Here is a 23,786-nt window from a genome sequence, read left to right as displayed (position 1 = left end):
TAGTCTGAAGTGGGAGAAAGTCTAGCCTCTCCCTTCTGTGAATGTTAAGTATTTGTTTAAATATTACCTAGAAAAATTAAGTTATGAAGGACTTATCACAGACATTATAGTCATGTTCGTTTATAAGATTTTATTTATTTATTTTAGAGGGTTTTTTTTCTGTCCTGCCTATGTGTTTCTATGACAGAAAATTCTCCTTTACAGCCTGTCAGTCTCTTTACCACTTTCTCATGAACCTTTATTTTGCTTTCTTGTTTTTGGCTTTAGGCAGTTCCTTAGCTACCTTGAGACTGTGATAAAAGACATACTGGCTCCTAATCTGCAGTGGCATGCTGGAAGAACAGCAGCTGCCATCCGTACTACAGCTGTATCATGCCTTTGGGCTCTTATTCACTGTGAAATGCTTTCACCAAAAGAGGTAAATTCCTTCTTTCCCATCAGATGTACTTTGAAATCTTAGGCAGGAAAACAAAATAAATGCAAGAAAAAAGAATAAATCTTAATGGTAGGTAATATTTTCAGAAGGATGTATACTTTTCATAATGAAATTTATTGATTGCAATTGAGTGTTAATAACTGAAGTGATCAGTAGCCAGGGGGGACAGTCATGGTGATAAGGGGCCCAGGCCTGCAATGACATGGTGAGCTGTAGAACTCACCTCCGTGAAATTTTGTAGGTCTTTGTTGTAGCATAATGTCAGTTATAAAACACAAAATACCAATCACAGACTATTAACAGAACAACTGGGATATTTGACAGGATTGGGCCTTCAGCCAGTGCATTTGCAACAGCACTGCAGCTAGCTAGTATGTGCTTTTGTGTAATGCGGCAAAAAACTAGTCTCTTTGCCTTGGAAGCCGGAGGTCCATTTAGGAGAGAGATCTAAAAGATGCCTGGAAGGAGCAGAGGGAGTTAAAATGGGACTTGAAGGGTATCTATATAACCTGTGAAGTTGACAGCTAACAGGCAGTAGTATATGCATATATGTTATCTACCATAGTGATCAAAGATTAATCGAATCAGAGAATGTTTTTTGAAGCTTGTTGCTAACAAGAATGGTATTCAGAAAAAACGCACTGAAAAATGTTAAATTAAAAAAAAATCCTGAACATTTTACTAAATATCCATAGCCTTTATTTCCTTTATAACAGACTTTCATTGATCAAAGTGCTTAAACACATGAACTGGTTAATTTCTCCTATACAAAAATACTTATCTCCGAGACTGCTGTCATGTTTAGACAAGGACATTTTTCTGAAACAGAAAATGCCTTGCTGCATTAATGTATACAAAATGTACATATTAAAGGGAAATTATGAAACTCTCTGAAAATGTTGTATTACAGTCTTTATTTTTAAAACTTATTTTTAGAATAAGAGCACCATCTACTGGTACATATGCATAATTCTTATGTCCAAATTATTTGAAGTCTTGCCAACAATTTTTTTAAAATGAAAAGGCAAGTAAGTTTAAAGCTTTTAGTAGTTACATAAAACTCATCTGCATATATACTGAGTATTCATTAACTGGATGTTTTAATGGTAGATTTTCATTTCTCAAGCTTAGTTAAAGGCAAAAATAAAGCTGTATATCTTGAAGATTATTCAGTACAGTTTTAGTTAAGTTTTTTTATAAATTAAGCAAGCCAGTGTCTGTCAGATTTAATGAGAACTGATGTAACCAATAAACACATTGTCTAAGAGTGACTGAAAAGCTGTTGTTGTTCTACGTTTCTTTTGTGAATTGTAGATCTTAGAAATTGAAGGTATGCTGATGCCACAAATTATTTCCTCCATGGATGAAGACTCTAAAATAACTCGACTAATGGCTTGTCGTATTGTTGGTGTTATTTTAAAAGTCTGTGGGAGGCAGTTTGATTCAGATAAGCTCATCAAAACTTATCCAGGTATGGTAAGAGTTTATTTTTTTGATGGAGGTGTCAGTGTCTCCAGATTGAAGAATTACATTTGCTTTTTCACCTGAAGTGTCATTAGTAGGCAGATTCACTATCTAGCTTTAGGATTCACTGTGCAGGTTTTCCACCTTACCTGGAGGTTCATGGCAGCTGGTAACAATGGAAGCACTAACAAAGACTACAGAATGGCAGAAACATTTTATATCACTGTGTCATCTAGCTTTAATCCCAGGTAAAGTGCTAGCAAAAAACTATAAACAGCTTGAGATGGAAATAGTGGTAGATCGTATGCTGACTCTATTTCTCAGCCATTTTTATTTCATTCCCATGCACATCTTCTCAGGCTATTTCTGTGTTCTCTTATCTAGTATTCTATCTATTTAGGTAGATCTCCCCCACAATTTTATAGATATTAAGAAAGTGGAAAAAGTAAAGGGCTGCACAATATCATACATTTAGTAGCATTTTTGTGTAAGAGAGACAATGCCTTAATCCTGCAGAGATTAAGACATGTTCTTAACCTGTCAGGTGAGACTGCTTATAGTGTATGAAGTATGTGCATACCTTTTAGAGAATCAAGGTGTTAAACACCTAGAGTACATGTTGTTTAAGTGTGGCTCTAACAGCACTTGCATCTCACAAGGCTGCTCCATGCTAGCTTTTTAACTGCAGTATTTCATTTAACTGAGGTATTACACTGCAGATAATTTAATGTCCTTCTATTTGAATGCCTGCATCTCGCTCATGAGCAAAACTGAACAAAGTATCCTGATGTTATTATGAATTAAACCACTAGATGGAACCTCACTCAATATTACTGTCATCACAAGGTTTGCCAGTGTTTCATCTGCATCAATTCCTAGTTTAGACTGTATGAAATAATGTTCTAACTATAGTGAAAGCAGGACAGTAATGCATTATATAAATGGTAGTCACATTGTTCTCCTTGCTGTGTTTCAGAGTGCCAACAGCAAACCACAGCATTGTACCATAAATAGACCTGAATAGATAGTGAATAGATAGAATAGATAGTGGAGGGTTTTTTATATATATTTTTATAATGCCTCTTAGGATGATGTTTAACTGCTGAACAATAAATCTGCAGAAATACAGTCTATGCTATGTAACAGGATTTATGTTCTCAGAGATATATGCAAATAAGCCTTTCCCAAACTTGGTATCTTAATCAATGATATTTTTGTTACATGGGAGAGCAGAAATCTAGCAATAAACACTTCTACTTTGGAGAAATACATAATCAGACAATCATCAAAGCATACCTTTGCATTTAGCGTATTCAAATACTCTGAGATGCAAAGTCATTGACAGAAACTGTAATACTTGATAAAAATACTGTGCTTTATAGAAAGTAATACTTAAACTCTCTGTATTTCTCTAATGCATTCATAAATGTGCATAGTACCTTTTTAGGTAGAGTGTTAGAGAAAGTTCAGCTGAATGTGAATAATTTCATACATTTATTTTGATGTTTTTTGACAACATAACTAAAATTTAATTTTTAAAGAACAATCCAATCATAGTATACTGCATGCCTTTAGGACCTGTATGTTACATGTATTCCAAAGTTCAAAAGACAAAAGCATGTTGTAAATGCAATAGCAACTTCAGTAATTACAAAATACATTTGTATTTTGAAATAAAAAGAAAAAGATAACTTCTCAGCTCTGTTCATAGTGCTGTTTGGTTATGAATGTTTTGATTGTTCAATATTATGAATATTTTCAGAAGTCTTAAAGCGGCTAGATGATGCTTCACCTGATGTACGACTGGCAGCTGCTCACACCTTAACTAATTGGTTTAAATGCTTAAAGGACAATGATGAGAAATCTTTAATGCAAAATAATATTCGGTTTCTGTACCAAGAACTGTTGGTACATCTGGATGACCAAGATCAAAATATCCAAAATGCAGTCCTAGGTAAGACTCTCAGTTTTATGTATTTTTAACAGTGTTTTTTCAAGTAATGTTTTTAAGTGTTCTCTAAAAGTAGTACATACAGCTAGAGATTAATCCTAACAGGCTGAAGTCTTTGGAAGCTTTCCTTTGGGTTTCAGTGGGTATGAGCTCAGGCCTTTTACCTGTATGCTACATCATGAAACATTACATTTTTTGCATGCATCTGGGTGGGAGTATCAATATATCTGATATATCAAAAGACTTCATAGATGGTAGACAGGATATAGATCAGAGACACTAACTGTTGCAGCATGTGACTGTATACTAGCTTGTTTCATGGACTTTGTGGAATTTATTGGTGTGTCAGTCTGTGTTCAAGCATATAGACATCAGAATACAAACCTCAGCACAAAAGAAGGGAATCAAGTTGTCATGACTGCTCAACTTGTAGAAGCACAACTTCACAGTTAGGTTGCACCTACTTTGAGGGAACTTGGATAGAAAAGGGCAGGGCAGCTAATGACTTATGAAACACATCTTTGTTTTACAGAAGTTTTGAAAGAAGGAAGCATTTTATATCCAGAAGTGCTCGTGAGAGAAATTGAAGTGGTTGTACAGAAGCATCGAACGCCAGTCTATTGCAATCAACTACTACACCACATTCAGTCACCCAAAGAATCAGTTTTATGAATCAATGCTGAAACTCTTGTTAGTGAGCTGTATGTGACATTTATATGAGCTTGACTGCTTTCATATTTCATTTGTACAAAGTAGCCTGAGCAATAAATAGATCTTTTTCTTTGTAAGTTCTGTATTAGCTCATTTAAAAGTCAAATGGGCACAGTTCTACATTTTTTTGTCATTTCAGAAGTTCTTTGTATTTGCTAGTAATAAAACAATGTTTTAATTCATTGGGCATTGGAAGTTTTTCAGCTAGAACAGTTAAAGCAGGAATGTTGTTCAGGAATCTGACGCTAATGGTAATTGAGAATGGTAATCTAGTTAAATTAATAGTCCAGTGTCAAAGTTATATTAGAATAATCCAACTAGACTTTGGTCTTTCAAGGATCATTTCAAGCTCTGGAATGTTTTCAGACTTTGCAGAGTCAGGTCTGTGAGGATCAGTTCTATCAAAAACATCTAGGCCAAAGTTTTGTTGCATAATGCAGCAAAATTTTTACAATGTTTTGAGTATTCACTATGTTGATATAATAGGAACATATTCTGAGTAAGTGTCACAAAAGAAATGGTTTTTATTTTCAGTCACAAAATGTAGTATAACAACAATAAGGTTAACATTTTTAAAACTAAAATTTATACATGGGAAAATGTGCTGTTTTGTCATGCAGATTAACAGTATTTATATTGCTGTATTTTTAAATATACAGCATCTGCTATTTTTGTTTATACTAAAGTGCCTTGGATAACAAGCAGCATTTGTTTGCTTATTTTTTTGAAATGAAATACTCTTATGTTAAAGCTTTTTTTTTTTAACTTTTTAGGATATAAGTTTTAGGGTATTCTCATATTTTCAGCTGTGTAATAAAATGAGTGATCTTCTAGATTCTTGTCTGAGTCATTATGGAATAGTATGCTGTTTATTGCACACAGAAAAATCATGGAAAAGCAGGCTCCTGATTTCTTAAATTTTCTGTATTACAGACAAAAAATGCTCATTGGCATTGTATCAAGCCTTTTATCATGCTTTGGTTTGTATCAAGCCTAGAAGAGGAGATTCTTCAAGGTTTGGGAATACTTCTTATGCTGTAGAAAGTCCTCATATTTGCTTGGCTTTCTGAGCTAACTTTTCCTTTTCAAACTTGGGATGTAACTCTTAAACAAACCATGATCTGTTTAGAGCAGTATCTACTTGTATTCTCAAATAAACATTTAAGAGAAATTAGATATGCAAGACATTCTTATTCCTGGCTAAAAAGCCAGTCATGGAAACCTATAACCTGTCCTGCATGGAATATTGGGTCATTTGGAAAATCCTAATGAAGGGGACAAGTAAAATTAAAGACAAGCAGTAATGGAGCAGTTTCTTAGAAATCCAAAGGTTATTTTGCATTCTCCTAGAATAGACTACTCATTTTAAATCATATATTCTATCTTTGAAGCTTGGTTTTCCTTTCATGAAAAAGACAAAATATAATTCTTCCTGTACTGAGCTGCATTTTAGTTGACTAATATAATTTCTACTATATTCAGTATCTTCCTTCTAGAATCATTTCTCAAAACCAAGAAGGTCCTCAGTCATGCTGTCCTGAAGCGGAATTGAAGATTTGCTTTGATTTTTTTTTCCTTCCCTCTCTTCCCCATGAAGATCAAAAAATATATATATATATTCTTCCTTCTCTTCCCCCCCCCCCATAAGTTTCTGTTTACATGCTGTTGTAAATGTACATCTGGCAGATGGACAACTGTGCAAAAGCACTTGGGCTATATATGATACAGAGGTCTGAATGGCTGTTTGCAGAGCTGTAGGGTCAGCTGAAATTCTTAGGAGGCACAAAGCATGTGAAATATATCAGGTCACACAAAAAAAAATACAACAGTAAGTTGCATAACCAACAACATAACCTCAAATGTAAAATTCACTAGAAAACATTGCATTGTTTGTTTAGTCTAATTAATAATAAAAAGCTAATTTAAATAGATTGGAAACAGACTACATAGCTACGCTAGTAGAGCACTTGGAGTTTTCATTTAATACCCCATACTCAAAAAAACCAAAGTGTTTCAAAGTGCTACAAAGCATCAGGTTCTTCCAATGCAACCTGAAATTCTGCTGCTTCAACAAGATTCCAGGTCCGAAGTTCTAATTGTAAAGTTCCCTTGAAAGCCCACCGGATATATCCTACTGAACCACGTTACTGCAGGCACAATATTATTAGGATTCTATACTGGCAAAATTGAGATTCTTTTACTTTACCACTGTCTGCAGCCTCATGAAAGCTGCAGTATAGATGTTGTGCAGGAATTTTTAATCACTCCTGTGATCTAAAGAAGCTATGAAAACCCAATTTCAAGGTGAAGTGAAATATAGTCAAAGTTCTCCAAGATGCTCTAAAGCTGGGGAACAAATTGGCAGTGAAAGCTCAAGAATGCACCATGTTTAATATTTTGAGTAGGCTGGGAAATATTTTTTATCATATGTCAAGGTTTTTGTTATCTTTCAGAACAGTCCATTGTGGCATGCCTCCCAAAAGAAATCTCCGCATCCTGCAACAAATCAGCTTTTTTTGTTCAGAGCCAGGAGGCTTTGTGAACTGGATTTTCAGATAGTCTTTTTAGAGATGTGGTAAGCAGCAACCTGATCCTAGTTTAGGTATGTATGACAAATTAGACATGCTCCACTACATTCTTTTATTAGAAAGTGTTCTGGACATAGGACCTCAAAAAAACGCCTACCTTGGATATAATTTACCATACTTCATCTTATATATCCCAAATTTCCCAGATCCCTTTTTGAAGAAGTAATATTATGAAGTCTCCTGTGGATGGTGCATGAGCCTGGGTTTAGTAAGAACTTGTAAAAATTATCCTACCTATTTAAAAGCTATTTTCCTTGAGAATCAACTTTCTTAGATTCAATCTTTTGTTTTAGCAGTGGGAACACAACTGAAATGTATAGATTGTTTCTATGTTTTTAGATTAGCTATTATAAGTGCTAGATTTTATTAGGGTTCATTGCATAATGTTATTATGATCATATTCCTTACATAACTTTTAAGCAAGGACAATTTTTCTTGGGCAAAATAGTTATCTCAAACTTTCAGACTCTTTAGATAAGCAGACTTAGCCCTGCCCTTCCTGTGACGAACAGATGTGCTTGTCTTCTTCATTACAAGCTGGAAGGCCTGTTGTGGTGGATCCTGGGACTTGGATTCTCAGTGAAACAAAATTTTTGGTAAGTGTATGCGTTTGCCTAACTTAATATAGAATCTTGTAAATATTTGTTGACTACTTTAAATAGAATCAATTACTTAGACATTAAGATAGCACTGTAAAGTGACACACCCAGACTTTGCGGAAAAGTCTACATCAGAGAGCAGTTTTAGGAGAGTCTTAAAGTTAAGTGTGTTCCCAGATTCATCTGCTTCTCATCCATGTGGGTTCTTACTGGCAATCTGCAGATGTCCTTAGAAGGGCATCAGGCAGATCGTAGGCGCTCCGTCAGTAAAGTGCACTGTGCCATCTAGTTGTATGGTAATGACGCATTAATTTGTCTGCTTGGGTATGCAGCGTGCTCTCCAGAGACTAACATCCAGTTATAACTGGACTGTGCTTCCATGCTTTCTGTCTGAAGAGGCAGCCAAATTTAGTCAGGAGAAAAGTTTTGAGATGATCGTGAAAATAAGGTTTTGGTGTGCCCATAACTTCAATAGTGCAGACAATCTTACTGCACAATACAGTGTGTGTGATGACCTCTGTTAACAGATCGTAATTGTCCTGAAGTCCCCTGCTCCAGTGTTAACTATGTCTTTTATTATCTATAATAACTATACTATTACTGTTAGCTATAACTTAAAGCCTTCAAACACTGGCACATGTGGATTAGAGTTCTGCTTGGTTCCTGGATAGGCTTTATCTCACTTGTGGGAAGCTCCTTGTGTAAGCAAAATACACCTAACAGAGCGTTGCTCCTGATATAGGAATAGCATTTTGGTCCCTGGAAATCAACCACTGACTTGAGAGGAGCCAAGTCAGCCATTCTTTTTCATTCGCAGAATCTGCGTTAGCATCACTATACAGGAAGGTGAGCAACTGTTGACTTTTCTATAGAAAAGTGGGTCAGAGCTGGTCCTGTTGGATACATAATAGACACTTCCTTGCCTCAGCCCTTCAGGTGAAGCTCTAAGCATGTTTTAAAAAGAGAAAGATAAAGCAAAAAATCTTTATTATTAGGCAGCTGAGGGATCAACAAAAATTACAGTTAACAAGCTTGTGTCCACTTACTGAGATCAATCCCCCAGGAAAACTCAAGAACAGCAATAACTGAGATGAAGCAGCAGATGAGAGCTGTGGGGAGAACGGCTGCTCTATCAGCCTTCCTTGTATGTAATCAGCTTTTCTTGTTAATGGCTGAAATCCCCTGTAAGTCAGGACGACGGCAGGATCTTGTGGCAAATTGAATTGAAGTGCTTTGCACCCCCCTTTTAACTGATAACCTAATTGCCCTGTGTGGAGCACCATTGCCCTTGGTGCAGTCCGCTGATAGCGCAGGGAAAGGGCCCTTATCACTATAACTGTAAGGTGCAAGGCAGACAGAGGAAACTTTAACTAGCATTGAATCGGACTTCCAGACACTTCAGGCAATTTTCTTACTAATGCACGTACATGATCATCTTCCCATCCTTGGACATAAAGGCCACTGCAGTTCCTCACATTAAAGAATGCTTCCTCAGTCTACAGGACGCCCTGGCCCAGCAACACCCCGTACCCAGTGTCCCTCCCTGCATTGCTACCGAGGTCCAGTATCTACTATTACCACTCAGCATTAAGACTCCTCTAGTCTACTGTGACTAGAAGCACCTCGCTGCACTGGTCTCTATCACATTCGGTCCATACATCCTTTAATTGCTACCAGGCCCTGGACCTTTGTGGCTGATAGCCAGGGCGAGCGCACACAGCAGAACAGGCTTGCTAGGTGTGAGGGCAGGAACGCACTGGGAACGCAGTGGGAATCACAGTGGGAAGAGAAGGAAAGAAGGTGGGAAGGAAAGAAGATACAAAGCTGAGACTAGGTCTGCCCGTGGACTGCAGTTTCCCCATACCTGGTGTCAATTCACAGAGCTTTTTTTCTATGTTCTTAACAGCACTCCAGACTGTTAAAACTGAAATGTTCTTAATATGATTTATTTTTATCTCTGTTGATCATTTTTTTACAGACTTCAGCTTAGCCAGTAAAATGAACTGAGCTGATTCTACTTTCAGAGCTCATTGTCAGCTTTCAAAAACTTGAAAGGAATTTTTATTTGCTTCAGAACTGTTTTTTTTCTGAAAAACAGCAAAAAAAACCCCTATCTATATGCACCAGCTTCTTTTAACAAAATCTGAACATCACACCAAGGTTTACTTAAATCCTAGAAGCCAAAGGCTCTGTTGCCTTTGCAATCTCATAGCTGAGCAGTGGAGGGAAAGCTGGATCTAAGCCATCCTTCTCCATACTCTCTGGTCCCAAGGCAAAAACGCCTGCCCGGGACAAGTCGGAGCAGCCCGGAGGCTGGCACGGTGCCCGGGGGCTGCCGCAGGCCTGGTCCTGCAACGCGCCTGGCTGGGCTCCCTTGGGAGAGAGGGAGAAACATCCCCGAGCTGTGACCGCATAGCCAAAGAATTTCAGTGAGATTTACGCTAAATAGGAATCTGATTGGATCCTATCTTATGCCCTTAAACATATCCCCCAAACTACCTGTTTGACCCTAAATACAGGAAGCCAGGTGCCAGAACAGAGGGGTGAGGTGGTTTTCCTCTCTGCAAAGTGTTCAGCCATCCACGGCGAGGAGGCTGCAGGGACCTGCTACCTCCTACTAAAGCATGTGTTAGATTTCAGGTAGTGTTGGGATCACCCCAATTTTGGCTAAAGCAATTAGAACCAGAACAAAGCCATTTTGAAACAAATCACTATTGCCTAAACTGATTGCTACACTGACTTCAACTCAAGTCTTGCATTAGTGTCTATTTTGCATCCTTCTCTGTTTCTTAAGGATTAGCTTCTTACCCATTTCTTATTCAAGTAACTACAGAGAGTTTATTTAGCAGGATGACTGAAATGTTCCCTCCGCTTCTTTTTTTAATACATATTACCCAATGTTTCCCAGCAAGATGAGTTATTTTTCTTAAACCAATAAATAATATTTTTGGCTTGGATACACTTTCTTGAGTGACACGTATCCTATTCTTCTGTTTATATTCACTTGAACTACTCTTGACTGCAGTACTTGCCACTAAGATGGCCATGAGAAAGCTGTGTGTTTGGGGAGATGAAAGATTTACAAAATGTTACTCAAATGCAGATTTCAAATTTAATTTATTTGCATATATTCCCCAGATATTTGAATAACACAGACTTATTTCAAACCATGACATCTTCCCTCAGAACAGGCCTGCCAGTAATTAAATATACGTGATATTCCTCTGTAGGGGGGTTGTCCTGGGTGCTGGCACAGGCAGGGCTCATTGGTGTGTAACGCCAGACCCGTGCCCTAGCCCCGGGGGCACTTTGATGTCCCGCGCCCCTGCCCGGGCACCCTCGAGGAGGGAGAGAAAACCCGAAAGGGCCCAGCAGGCAGGCAGCAGTGCAGAAATGACGGGAAAGAGCAAATTAGGGTCCACGGGGAGGTACCGGCTGTGCGCTGCTGCCAAAGGGGGCACCACGCTAGCGGTGTGTGTGTGAGCGAAGAGCGTGGTGTAGCTGTGTGACAGTTGGGGGGTGAGTGGGGGGCTGAGGGGTTGTGTGGCCGTGTGGGGGCTGCTGCGTGTGAGGCCGGGTGTGGAGGGCACGCGTGCGCGAGGGGATGTGTGTACGTAAGGGGTCTGGGGGGGCTGAGGGGGAGGGGTGTGCGTGGGCGGTGTGTGTGCAGCGGTGTGCGCCGGGGGTGTCTGACGGAGCCACGCCGGTGTGGGCGAGCTGCGCGCGGCGGTGGGCGTGAGGAGAGCGGCTGCGTGCTGTACGGGGGGGCGGCGTGTGCGCAGCGCGCCGGTGCGGTGCGGCGCGGTGCGCGTGAGAGAGACGGTGACGGCGAGGCCGAGGGTGCGCGCGCGCGTGCCCGGTGGGCGGGGCGGTGGGGGCGGGACCGCCGCGGAAGGGGGCGCTGGCGGGGCGGGGCGGCGGCTCCCGGCGGCCCCGGTAAAGCGGGCGGGGCGAGGGCAATCTGTGCCGCCGCCGCCGGCTCTGCCTTTTCCCTCGCTGCCACCGGCGCCAGGTAACGACCGCGCGCCGGGAGCTCCGGCCTCGCGTGGGGCCGCCCGGCTCCTTCGCGGCGGGGGCGTCGCGGGGGGGCCTGTGAGGGGCGCCTCTGCCTCCGCGAGTGAGGGCGGGCGGCGGCGCCGTGCTGCGGGGCGTCCCGGGGTCCCCCTCGCCCCCCGCGGAGGGGGCGGCTCGTCCTTCCCCCTCGGCGCCAGCCCCGCGGCCGCCCCTGGCTCCCCGCGGGCCGCAGCTGCCGCCGCCTTGGCCCGCCGCCGCCTTCCCGCCTCCGCAGCCGGCCTCCGCGGCTCCCCGCGCAGGGGCGGGGCCCGGGGGCTGCGCGGGGGCGCTCCCGGGAAGCGGGGGAGAGCGGCGGCCGTTGGGCCGGGCGGCGGCCGCTCCTCGGGGCTGTTTGAATCCGCGCTGTGGCGCGGGAGGGAGCGGGGCGAATCTCTGCCGTGGGCGTCTGCGGCTCGGCCCCTCCTGGCCCGCAGCCCTGCGGTGTTTCCTGCTAGGGGCAGCCGCAACCCGCGGCCCTTTGCCCTGCTTCCGAAAGGACTGCGAAGTGGGTCCGTGGCGCTTTTGCCTACTGCGGCTGCTTAGCTTTAGTGCAACGTTAACGCTTGATAACTTGTGACTGGCCTGGTGCTGACTAGTGCCAGCAGTACGAACTTCTCCTCCCAGCCCCAAAACCCCCGGGGTGTCACCTCAGGTCGGCCTGTGTCTGTGACCTGCTTCTGTGGGAAAAGACTTGCAGGAAAGACAGCTGTGTTTGGGGTCTTTTTTCTTGTATGGAATAAATCAGTATCAGCCCTGCCTCTGATTGACTTTTTGTAGTCTTACTACAAAGTAACATTATGCTATTTTAGTCCTGCCGTTAATGCAGTTCTGTGATCTGCAAATATTGATGTTGTGATCAAGTTTGGTTACTCCTCTGTAACTGTGAGGGGCTGAAGCACATGATGGACTGTCAAAGTGTTTAGAGGCAGCACCCAGCCTTCTGTGACAGTCTGAGAAGTGCCATGCCTGTTTTTTATATATATATACACACACACAAAATAAAGTATAAAATATGTAAATATATAGATATGTAAAAGCTATATATTTTGCCTTATATTTTCTTTTTTTTGGGGGGGGGGAAGAAAAACCCACACTGCTCAACATATACACAGAAAAGGAAAATCTTAGCTAGCAGATTCCTGGATGAGTGTCTCTACAATACGTAGAGTCCCCCTACCCGGTCCTCTGTTTTTCAGGTTAATGTTTCACAAACAGGAGGCAAAATCCCTTCTGGATTGATTATATTTTCTGTCTTAGTGCTATCCAATTAACTCTTTGAGGTTATTGCTTCTGTTGAATTTCCAAGTTAGTCTTAACATCCAGTTTCTGACCTAACCTGTAGGGCTGTAGTAATATCAGTTGATTTGCATAATAATATTATAAGTGGTAGCTGTGGACTTTCACTCTGTAAGTGATCTGCATGGAGGGTTTTATTTACAAGCTTAGTAATCAAGGCATATTTTACCTCTGTATGTTAGCAAATCTGGCAGAGACCTCCTGAAAGCTAAGCTGTTGCACTGACTTGTGATTCGGTGATTGTAAGAGTTGTGGGCTTTTTATGTGTTTGGGTGTAGGAAGCCAGAAGTCTTGTAAAGAGCAAGAGGTTTGGTCTGTTTGTTTGTGGTTTTTTTTTTTTTTTTTTTTTTGGTTGAAGTTAGGCTGTAAATAATGAAGTTGTTTTATTAGCTGGCTGAAACATACATTTTGGGAGTGGAAGAGATTAAGTATAATGCCTTGCGTTTATTATCTTTGAGGAGGCTTCTAGTTGAAACACACTCGTGTGACATGTAAACATGCACGGGAGTGAGTGCCGTAGACTCGCCGTCCTCCACGGCAGGCAGCCGAGGGGTTAAAAAGCTGGGGGCTGGCCGAGGCGGCCACGGCCAGTGAATTCAAACTGCGCCTCTGACTGACAGCAGAAGCTCTGGGAGGCTGGATCGGCTCAGCCTCGTCCTCGGGGCTTTGTTGCGCCGGGGAAGCCATTTTGGGATCCTGCGGCGCGGGGCGGAGCGGAGCGGAGCGGGGCGCGGAGCGGGGCGCGCCGTCACCGTGGGAGCGGCCGCCGCCAGCCCCGAGCCTGGGACGCGCATGGCGCTGCGCCTCGGAGACACCGGTTTGATACCAAATGCTTGTCGATGTCTTGTGTGCAGCCGTGATTGATCCGGAGGGCTACCTGGGCAAGCGCAGGGAGCGTTTCGAAACTCTTGTTTTCTGTTTCTTTTCCCTGTAACAGCGTAATCTGATGAAGGGAGGTTGTAAACAAAGCACTGAACCTCATTAAATGCGGAGGCCTGGTGATCCTTGTGCAGTAAATCATGGGAAATTCTTAATTGCGAGATAATGTGCAGATTGCTAGCTTATAAAATGACTCAGTTTGTTGCCATGAAGTGTTTCAGGTGCTGTGTATATAAACAATGAACAGACATGTTTAGTGTTTCACCGTAGCTGAATGTATAGGTCGTTTATGTTTAGCTTCCTTTCTAAAAAACCACTCGAAATGGCACTTAATGTGAATATGCAACATTATTGTTTAGTGAGGAACCCTTTTTTGTTAGTAACATTACAGTTTGACACCTGTGTCTGGGGATCTCTGCAATAGTATTCAATGGTAACATCTAGTTTAAAATGTGAATCTTATTACTTGAATCTCTCTTAAAAAGGAATGCTGATCTTACTTTAAAGTATGTGTGTTCTTTCTTTAAAAAAAATGTCAATTTAGCTTGGAGCTGTTTGCTCTTCAGGCTGTTTGAACTTGTAGTTATTTGGGTATGTGGAAACATACTTCATGGAGGATATTTACATAGGAATCTAATCTGGCTATTATTTTTTTAACGAAAATATTTTTATTGGTTATTCTGAATAATAGAAAATAAAGTTCAAAATTACAAGTGTAAATAGCTTGCTCTCAGGACCTGGTAGGGTCACATGCTCTACTTTCATTGCTGTTAATAGCTGATAATTCGTCCAAAAGTCTGTTTAGTGTTTGTGGCATTAGTATGTTAAATCATAATGACTTAACTGAGTTCACATGCTTTAGAAGATAAGGATAGAATAGATTCTGCTTGAGGTAGTACCATTAACATCTCTGTAAGATTTTTAAACTTCTTGCTTGTAAACCCTTATAATCCAAAAAGTAAGACATACTTTCTTGCCAGTTTTCTCATTCTTAGCTTGTTATATAGCCATACTGGCTTGCTATGTGCAGCTGACTTATTTTACTGTTAGTACTTGTCCAGAGGGAAGAGGGAGAGGAGGAGAAAAAAAGTTAAAGCCAGGTTTACTTCCCTTTTGCCATCTGTGGGTTGCAGCATGGTTCAGTAGTTACAACAGTTTTCTAGGACTTAGGGAAACTTGGTTGTAATTTTCTGCTCAATAGCAGACTCCCTGGTGTATATTTCTACTCTGCCAGTTTTCCGTTTGTGAAATGGCAATGTTACCACTTCCTTTGTCAAGGGTGTTTGTAAGGAAGTGCCTAGATAGTATGTTGATGGAGGTCTATTTATGTAGCTAAGATGAGTTGTGAGTGGGGTTCGTACTTGTCCTTGCCGTGTGCTGTTTATAGGGTATGTACAATGTATATTGGATACTGTTCTCCCCTTGTGATACTCCCATGCTTAAAAGCCACTATCAGAACATATCATCTTACACAGCATCCAATGAAGCTTACTGCAATGGTACCAAGGTTTCATTGAGGCTGTCCAATTCTGAAAATGGTCAGATACATACTTCTGTTACAGGTAAACAGGCTTATGGGGCAGCGGTATGGCCTGAGGTCACTCTGCTTCATATGCCACATCCACTGGAGATAGCCAGGGCTCTGTGCAAAGGTAAATTCTGCTGCACTGATTTAGGGAGTCCCCGTGCTCCCTTGTACTTTGGCCAGTTCAGAATTTGTCTCTTCTCCTGCCCTTCTACTCTGCATATCTAATATAACACTGGCACAGTTCATTTGCAAGGGAGAAATGATGCTCTTACAGGATTGTCGTTGTCTCCTTCTCAGGAAAAAGTAACTAGTCCAGCTGTGTCCTCTGTAGGAACATGGAAGCTAGTTTGTAAGCTAAGGAGCAATGATAGATGATAGAACTACCTAATATCTGCTTGCATTCTAGCTGAAATACATGCTTTTTCTCAATTACTTTTAAGTTCTCATAAACATATTCTTACTAATTTTTTTTAAGCAATTACATACTTAGTTCTTTCACTATATTCATCCCTTCCCACTTTGCAATAAATGTTTTGTGGGCTTCCTGAAGAAGGAAGGACGTTTAAAGTTTGAGCCCAGTAATATTTGCAGCAAAGCTGTTAATAAAAGCCTCCATGAATCTGAGGCCAGGCAGTCTTTGGTACCAAAATTGGAAATCTGGTGGGCTCCAAAAAGCATTGAAACCAGAACTAGGAACTATGTCTGCCTCTCTGGTCCCCTGCCAAGTTTTGTGGGTTTTCTGCTCCAGTTGTATATGAAAGTTTTGTAAACGAGGAATTCATGGGCTATATGAGCAGTAGAGAGCTGTCAAACATGAGTGAACAAATTAGAGAGACTTGTTGCTCTCCACCCACCCCGATCTGTTCTGCAGTTTAAGGTTCTGCTTGTAATACATGTGGAGTATTTCTAAATAAGTGGGTCGTTCACTTGTTGCACGTTTTTTCTTTTAAAGAAATGGACACCTAAAACTAGGCTGTTGAACTGGTAGAGAGATTTAAAAAATAGTTCCATAGCAAATTTTAGGTGTCTGTTTTTGAAAATCATGGTTACTATATTTATGAAGATTAACTGACCTAAACAGAGCTTTAAAATAAAACTGCTTTGGCATTTTAAAGAATTAAAAAGCTTTCATTTTGTTTGACTAATATTCTAAAATGTATCAAATCAAGTCCCTAAATGTTAGGGTGGTTTCTGCTTGTGGGCTGTTTAGATACTGAATCTCTTATCTCTACTAGAGATCCTGGTGTTCTGAAAACCAAAGATCAATAGACCTAGGTGTAAATACATTCAAGGCTTTTCAGTTAGCAATGCTACCAAGTTCATATTTTGAAACTAACTTGAGATGATGCATTTCCAACTTTATCAAATAAGAAAAATAAATTCTAGCGCTTAGTTCCTTCAGAAATCAAGAAGGGGGAAAAGTGATGGGGAAGAGGAAAGAACAGTAAAGAGACCGAGCCAACGTGTTACTTCTCAAAGTCTGCCTTTGCCCTGTCTATCTGTGTAGCAGACATTCAAGGAGGAGTTGGGTAGCGGTAGAAAGCTCTCCCTCATAGCGTAGCTTTCCATGTGGGAAAATGTTGCTGGGTGTCAAAAGCATAACATGAGCATGAACAGCCAGGTCCTCAATCTGCTGTTGAAATGGAAACTAGATCTGCTGATGAAATTGTGTGTTAAGTAGTTGTGCCTTTTAGTTCAAGTTCAGCTCCAGTGGAAACTGTGAACAGATGTATCCCTGGCTCACGATTCCAAAATCTTTCCATTGGGATGGACCAATTTAAACAGATCAACCTCAATAATAATTTTAAACTTAAATGGGCATATGCCTGTGACCAGTCTTTTTCTTGTTTAAAAAAAGTCCTGATGTGTATTCCCATCTTTATTTGGGGAATCTTTGTTCGCTGGCTCTCACTTCCTGTTTTCTGAAATGAGCTCTTATTTGTTGTTAGAGTATGACTGTAGTTGTTGTTCATTCTAGCCATATTTGCGGCTTATTCTAGCAAAAGAATTAGACTGCTTTGCTAATATTTCTGCACTACTGATTTTAAGCTTCCTCAAAAGAAAAAAAAATCTGCTATATGAGTCTGTGAAACAGAAGGGCTCTGGAACAGGTGAAGCAGACTTAAGGCATTTCCATTAAGCGATATTTCTTTTTCTTTAGTCTTCAGAAACTAGCATGTAAATAGAAATGAGAGATTTTCTCATTACCCCCACAAACGCATGGGAGGTGCTTGCATTCAAAGAGGTAGGCCTGTAAGTTTAATTAAAAAACAAGAGTGAAACTTTCAGTTTTAAGCAGTAGCTGAGACATCATCCTGCTTACTAGCAGCGGGATTTGAAGACAAGTGAACTGGCCAAGTATTTGTGTTGTGTGCAGAGATTTCTTTTTGAACTGGCATTACCTGTGCCTGTGACTCTGTGATTTTTGTCACCTTTATTTTTATATTGGTAGCTATCCAACTTAACTCCTATTTCAGCACAGCAAAGTGCATCCCCAGAATGAGATACTTGTTGATGTTTTGTTTCTAAGAATTAAATTTTACCCAGGAATGTTTTTATTTTAGTTTGGGCATGTCAACACAGTTGTGTGGAATGTAAGTACGGTAATACGCTGGGAACTGCTGCTGAAACAGGAGCCATAGATAGTCTGAAAATAGCCAGAATTCAGCTTTACTAACTGTGCAAATCCAGAATAGTGAAAATGAAGTTAAACATGAAGAGCCTACTATCAAAGAATCTTTCCTAGAAAAGCAAAATTTCTTTCTTGTGCAGAGTTTTTTGCAAATACTTTGTACTTGGAAAACTTGCATAATTCTACAGAGACCTGCCCATAGAGTTCCACAAGTTTCTTGATATGGCAACATCAATTTTTACTTTCTTCCTAAAGCTTATAATGCCTTTCAAAGAGTCCAAAGAAAGTTTTACAGTTGTTTTTTTTGAAATGAATGACACTCTGGAAAATGTACCTAATTCAAGCTATGCGAGTCATTTCAAAGCTGGCTTTTCTCTTTGGGTGTGTATTCAGTGTTTCTGTGACAGAACTAATTTAACTGATACCAAATATTACATTTTAATGTGAAATGCAGGAAGTCTCCTTGCTGCTTAGTGGATGGTGTCTAAAGGTTATAGAAGAAAATGATTTGCCTATATGTAAACTTCCAAGTTTCAGCTGTGTTAGGCATTGTAAGTGCACAAAGCAGCCAGTGCTGGTTGCAGCATTGATGGGTCTTTGAAGCAAAACTCACTGTCTATAAAGAGACCTCTGAAAACATGGCTAGGTATTTAAGTCTATGCTTAACTTTTTTAGGAGGGCAACACAACTCGCTTCATATGGAAGTGTTGCTTAGTAGTGATAAGAGCTTGGCGTATCTCACAGTAGTGTTCCAGAGAAGTCGGGAATTGCTGAAAATAGAGTAGCGTTTTAAAAAAGAAAAAATTGCACTCAAAAATAAAAAATTGAGCTTCGTGCAGTAAGAAGGGTTACCTAATGGAAGCATTAATATTGCTAAAGTACCGAGAGCTCTGTTTCTTGACAATAGCTTTTACTACTGTGGTACTTCATAACACAGGCTGAACGGTGCAAGGGCTCTTACCTTGGCTTTAAGTGCTTTTAAATCACTGCATTACTTTATTTTCACCTTTTACAGTATGATTTGAAACAGTCAACATGGACTTTTCACGCCTACACACGTACACCCCTCCCCAATGTGTGCCAGAGAACACTGGCTATACATATGCACTCAGGTGAGAACTCTTCTTTTTTCCTTGTAGAGAAACTATGTTCTCTAAATGTTGTTAATTCTGGAGAATTTAGCTTTTATGGTAAGTAGTTCTTTAAAGAAAGTATGCTTTATCTGGCCTGTTTTTTGAAAATAACTGCTGTGTCCTAAATGGAGAAAAGAATACATCCTGAACTAACCGGACAATGACTAAGATAATGACTCAGTGTTTATTAGTTGCTATGAATAAACTAGTCTCCGCCTAGTTACAGTTGATGTTTTATTTCTATAAATGTGTCATCAAAATTCTTAAATGTTTTCTCTTCTGTCTTGTAAATTCTGTGCGTTTTTACTCTGGTAACTTGGCACCCTTTTTCACTCTAAAACATTGATTAATATGCATTCATTACTGCTAGTGTGGAATCTGGCTGGAAGTAACGTATTGATCATTTTTTAGCAGAAATGCTTATTGTGTGAATATAAAATCTGTATTCTGATGAACTCTATCTTGTTTAAACTAGTAACTACTAGTCTCTTTTCATAAAGAAATTATTTCAGTTTTCTAAAAATAACTTTGGAGTGTTTGCTAGCTTTTGTATTATGCTATTCAAAATAAATGTGTGGATGCCCATTTGAATTTTTGAATGTTAATATGGCAGATTGTGGCTCCTGATTAAATCTAGTATCTTGATGGGGGGGGGGGAAACAGATGCATTTTGATGCAAGTATACATAGATGGGCCTGAGTTACTGGTTTGGCTAGTTTTAGGTTAAAAAAAGTGTGGTCATTTAAATACAGTATAAGATTTTTTTTTTCTATTCTGTGCCTATAAATCATTATTGTATATTGTGTATTTAGATCTAGTATCTAAATTGGAGAATATTTGGCTGTCAATAAAACAAAAGTTGTCAGGACTGTAGTATTAGAGATCACTGATTAATATTAAAGTCTTGTATACTCTGAGATTATGTACTTTTATCAGTTTTGATGTGTATCATTTTTTAAGCTATAGACTGATGTTAGCAGTGTTGCAAAATGGAAGTCTTAACATGTTTATTGTAGTAATTAAAAATGAAGTCGTAGCTCTTACCAGTGTTTTTCTAAAACTTCAGGAAGATGTTGATTAAATAAAAGTGTATTTCTTAACTTTAAGAAAGCACCTGCTGGGCAGTGGAATATGACTTATGTGCCTTTGATTGTCCAGTAGCTCTGCTATTTTATCGCTTAGTGTTAAATGAAAAAAGCGCTTTTACTTTGTAGATGCTAGATTTACATTGCGAATGTATGATACGTTGGCTGAAATGTTTAAACTGTCTTTTACAGGAAATGACTTCCCATTATGAGCAACAAATGCAGACCTCAATTCTTTGTTTAGTGATTTTGTTCGTTTGTTTCTGTGTGCATATCTTTCCCAAAATATGAGCTATGAAATTATCATTTTTTCTGAGTTTGTTATATTGGTCTAAAACTGTGCTAATATGTTCAGATGTACCGTCTTCTCCACAGCAACTATTTTTTTTTTCCTCACAGATGAGGGAGTAAGGAGATCTTAGTAATAACTTAAGGTGATTTTTTTTTTTTAACTTTGCGCTCTCCCAAAGAGCATTAGCAAAGTAAAGTTCAGTGGCTTGTTTAAATTGGGGGCTAGAGCCCTTCTAAGTTGATTTTCTTCCTTTGCTCACTCCTGTTTTTATTGTGGCATATGGATTTGTTTCTCACTGAAGCAGACAAGAATACCAAGTGAGCAAAGATTAACTTTCTAGGAAAGGAAGATGCAGAGCGATAGATCCCATTTGAATTCTGGAGTATAGTGCATTTTGACTTTGATACTTCTGGTGTAGAAAAAACCTGAAGTGTTTGACTTCCTACCTAAATGAAGGTTGCAAAGCTGAGAACTTGAGGAAGAAGGCTTTGTAGGAGGGGAGGGTTCAATTTCTTGAAACTTTTCAGTCTCCCATTTTGCTGTATTAAGCTTATCTAGCTCTATCCATTTTTGAGTACAGCTTAAGTTTAATGCGTGACCTAATGAAGGCAGGTATATTTACACTAGGTTGAAATTATTTCTCTCATTGTGACTTTCTTGTATAGAAAGAAAGGACTAGCAAGTACTTAATTAAAATTTCCTCTCTGAAAATTCCATGAAGCCCAAAATATTAAAAAGGGGGGAAACTATGCAATACACTGTGTGCTTTCAGCATGTCAAGAGAATAGACTGCTGAGTCTTTTTAAGCAGACTTCCACATCTGTGTCTGCATGCTGAGTCTTTGCAGAATGCTAGCTTATTCGTGTAGTTCCTTCAAGCTTGAGTCAAGCAATATTTGGAGAACCTGAAGAAAGGGTGAATGGGGCAAAGTTGTTAACTGGAAATGTTTTCATGCCAAAATTCATTCTTTTTTTTTTTTTTCCTCTGTCCCCTTTCTTTGTGTTAACTTCCCTTATCTTGGAATCTGGCTTGTTCTCCCTTTGACAATTCAAGGAGCTTCACAAATTTTATCGATGAGTTTCTCTAGAAAAAAGTTCTTATGCATGTGGCACTACAGAAAGAAGTACAGAGGAGTTGGATACTACTAAGCTATTAATAGACTTGGATATGACCTATTAATAGAATTTATTTTAATGCTCACTGGGATCACTGTATGTTCACAACCATTTGTAATGCTTCTAATTTGTGCTTCTACTCCTTGAGCTGAAATCAGGAAAGCATTAAATTGATATGGCTAAACAAGCTATAGTACTCTAGGTACATTGCAATTGTCTCTCTTGCCGTCTTTAATCCAGAACGTTCTTGCCAACTTCGTTCCAAAGCTTACAAAATAAATGACACAATGTCCTCTCGGCCAAGCTGTATGTGTGCTAAAATTGGCAGACCTCATTCTCATTCCACTTACATAGATGTAACTTGAGAATTAACCCACCAAAGTCTAGAACATTTTTGCTATGTAGAACCTAACGTGAAGGAGGTATAAAGGTAATAGGAAGAAATTAGAAATAAGACTAGATAGAGTCAGCAGATGTGGCAGCTGCCACAGGAGGTGGGGGGGAAGGAATCAGCGTATGCTGTTTGCATAGATTACCCAGGAGCGTAGGCTGAAGGAGGATGAGTGCATCCCATTTTTAATATGGCTTTTGGCTGGCTGTACATATTGGGTAGATCAACCAAAAATGTACAGGTTCATTTCTGCCCTATAAAAGGGCAGAAGTGTTTACTCCAGTAATTTTTTTTCCACAGGAAAGAGATGCTTTTCCAAAATGTGGAAAATGGGATAGAAAGTTAGGAGACTTCTTGATACTGTCCTGACTCCAGAAACTTTGTATTTCCTTGTGAAGAGAATTACTGTCCTGCATAAGCAAGACAGAGAAGCTGTTTCTTTGTTTGAAAGAGGAAAAGATAGGTTGGTGTTTTAGATTGTAGAGCCCAACTCCAAGGGAGGTATTCAGCTGGAACTGATGTAAATGCTCATTGAGATACTTAGTAACAGCAAATGTTCACAGAGAGAAACAAATTGAGGCAGGTTACAGCTGTCAGTTTGTCCCTGTACTTTGTGTTCTTGTGAATTGAGTATCTGTAAGAATCGCTGGGTGAAGATGAGAAAAAGCAAATGTATAGTGGCAAGTGTAAATAGCAAAACTGAGTTCTGAAACAACTGTTTAGGGAGGGACTCAATAATAAACTATTGAGGCTCTGATTCTTCCAGAATGAAGGAATGAACAACAGGAAGAGCCATATTTAACTTCTATTCTCACTTCACATCTGTCAGAACGCAAGCTGCCTAAACCTTTTGAAACCACTGTAAAACTATATTCTTTGTGCCTAACGAAACGTAGACTGAATCTGTTTTTCACATGAGGAAACTCCTCCCTGACTCCAACACCCCCTCCCCCAAAGAAAAGTAGGGGAAGCATTACAGTACACTGGCTATGTTTTAAGCTGTAGTCAGACTTCTGCCATGTACGAGGTTACACTGCTTATGGCTGCATTAGCAAGCAGTGCAGACCACTAAGGTCAGCCGGGTGGTGCTGAATACCTGACACCAAAGCTATGTGCCTTTGGGCAGATGGGACGGGGATTCGCTTTGGCATAGCGAATGGTCCAGTGGGCTGAATGCCATGTGCTGCTGGAGCGCACTAGGTGTGCTCCTGCAGTGTGTAGCTCGGTTAGTTTTCTAGGCGAGAGAAATTTGGTTCACGTGCTCTGATGCTGTTCTGTCTTGCGTGCTTTCATTTACATTGTGGAGCAATCAGGAAACTTGCTTCAAAAGCACCCACCTTATCAGAATTCGATCACCAATGTAAATATAGCTGCTAGGACATCAAATGTTTGTTTATATGCCAAAATAATACAATCTATAAAAGCTTGTACTGACTTTTTGAAGCTTTGAACAATAAGTGTAGGCATTGTTTAGCAGTTTCATATTATAAATTATAATCTGGTTTTGCTTTTTTAAAAAAACTTTTTTAGCTGATTATGTGAAAAAAATCCTGTGCGTTAAAATGATCCTTTCTTCACTAGTACCCTTTCTAGCAATTGTAGCTTTTTTTTTTTTGAGGGGGGAGGGGCTCAA

General features: G+C 40.1%; 2 protein-coding genes across 15 annotated transcripts in view; both read left to right on the top strand.

Moving 5' to 3' along the window:
- Positions 1–5,395, top strand: part of DNAAF5 (dynein axonemal assembly factor 5) — a 32,034-nt gene extending 26,639 nt beyond the window's left edge. Inside the window, exons 10-13 of the mRNA XM_026116215.2 lie at positions 268–418; positions 1,751–1,907; positions 3,663–3,854; positions 4,384–5,395. Coding sequence (XP_025972000.2) covers positions 268–418; positions 1,751–1,907; positions 3,663–3,854; positions 4,384–4,523 — 640 coding nt within the window. The 3' untranslated portion in view covers positions 4,524–5,395. The remainder of the gene's footprint in view (positions 1–267; positions 419–1,750; positions 1,908–3,662; positions 3,855–4,383) is intronic.
- Positions 5,396–7,653: 2,258 nt separating this feature from the next.
- The window catches only part of SUN1 (Sad1 and UNC84 domain containing 1), a 36,147-nt gene continuing 20,014 nt past the window's right edge, over positions 7,654–23,786 (top strand). For 7 of the 14 annotated variants that reach the window (XM_064520223.1, XM_064520222.1, XM_064520218.1 and 4 more), the window contains exons 1-2: positions 11,637–11,761; positions 19,153–19,249. In XM_064520223.1, coding sequence (XP_064376293.1) covers positions 19,173–19,249 — 77 coding nt within the window. In that variant the 5' untranslated portion in view covers positions 11,637–11,761; positions 19,153–19,172. The other 7 variants (XM_064520215.1, XM_064520214.1, XM_026116106.2 and 4 more) reach the window with 7 other exon arrangements.

This window comes from Dromaius novaehollandiae, chromosome 14, assembly GCF_036370855.1.
Source record: "Dromaius novaehollandiae isolate bDroNov1 chromosome 14, bDroNov1.hap1, whole genome shotgun sequence".
Lineage (NCBI taxonomy): Eukaryota > Metazoa > Chordata > Aves > Casuariiformes > Dromaiidae > Dromaius > Dromaius novaehollandiae.
Note: the sequence above shows the minus strand (reverse complement) of the source record. Positions and strands in the feature narration are given on the sequence as shown.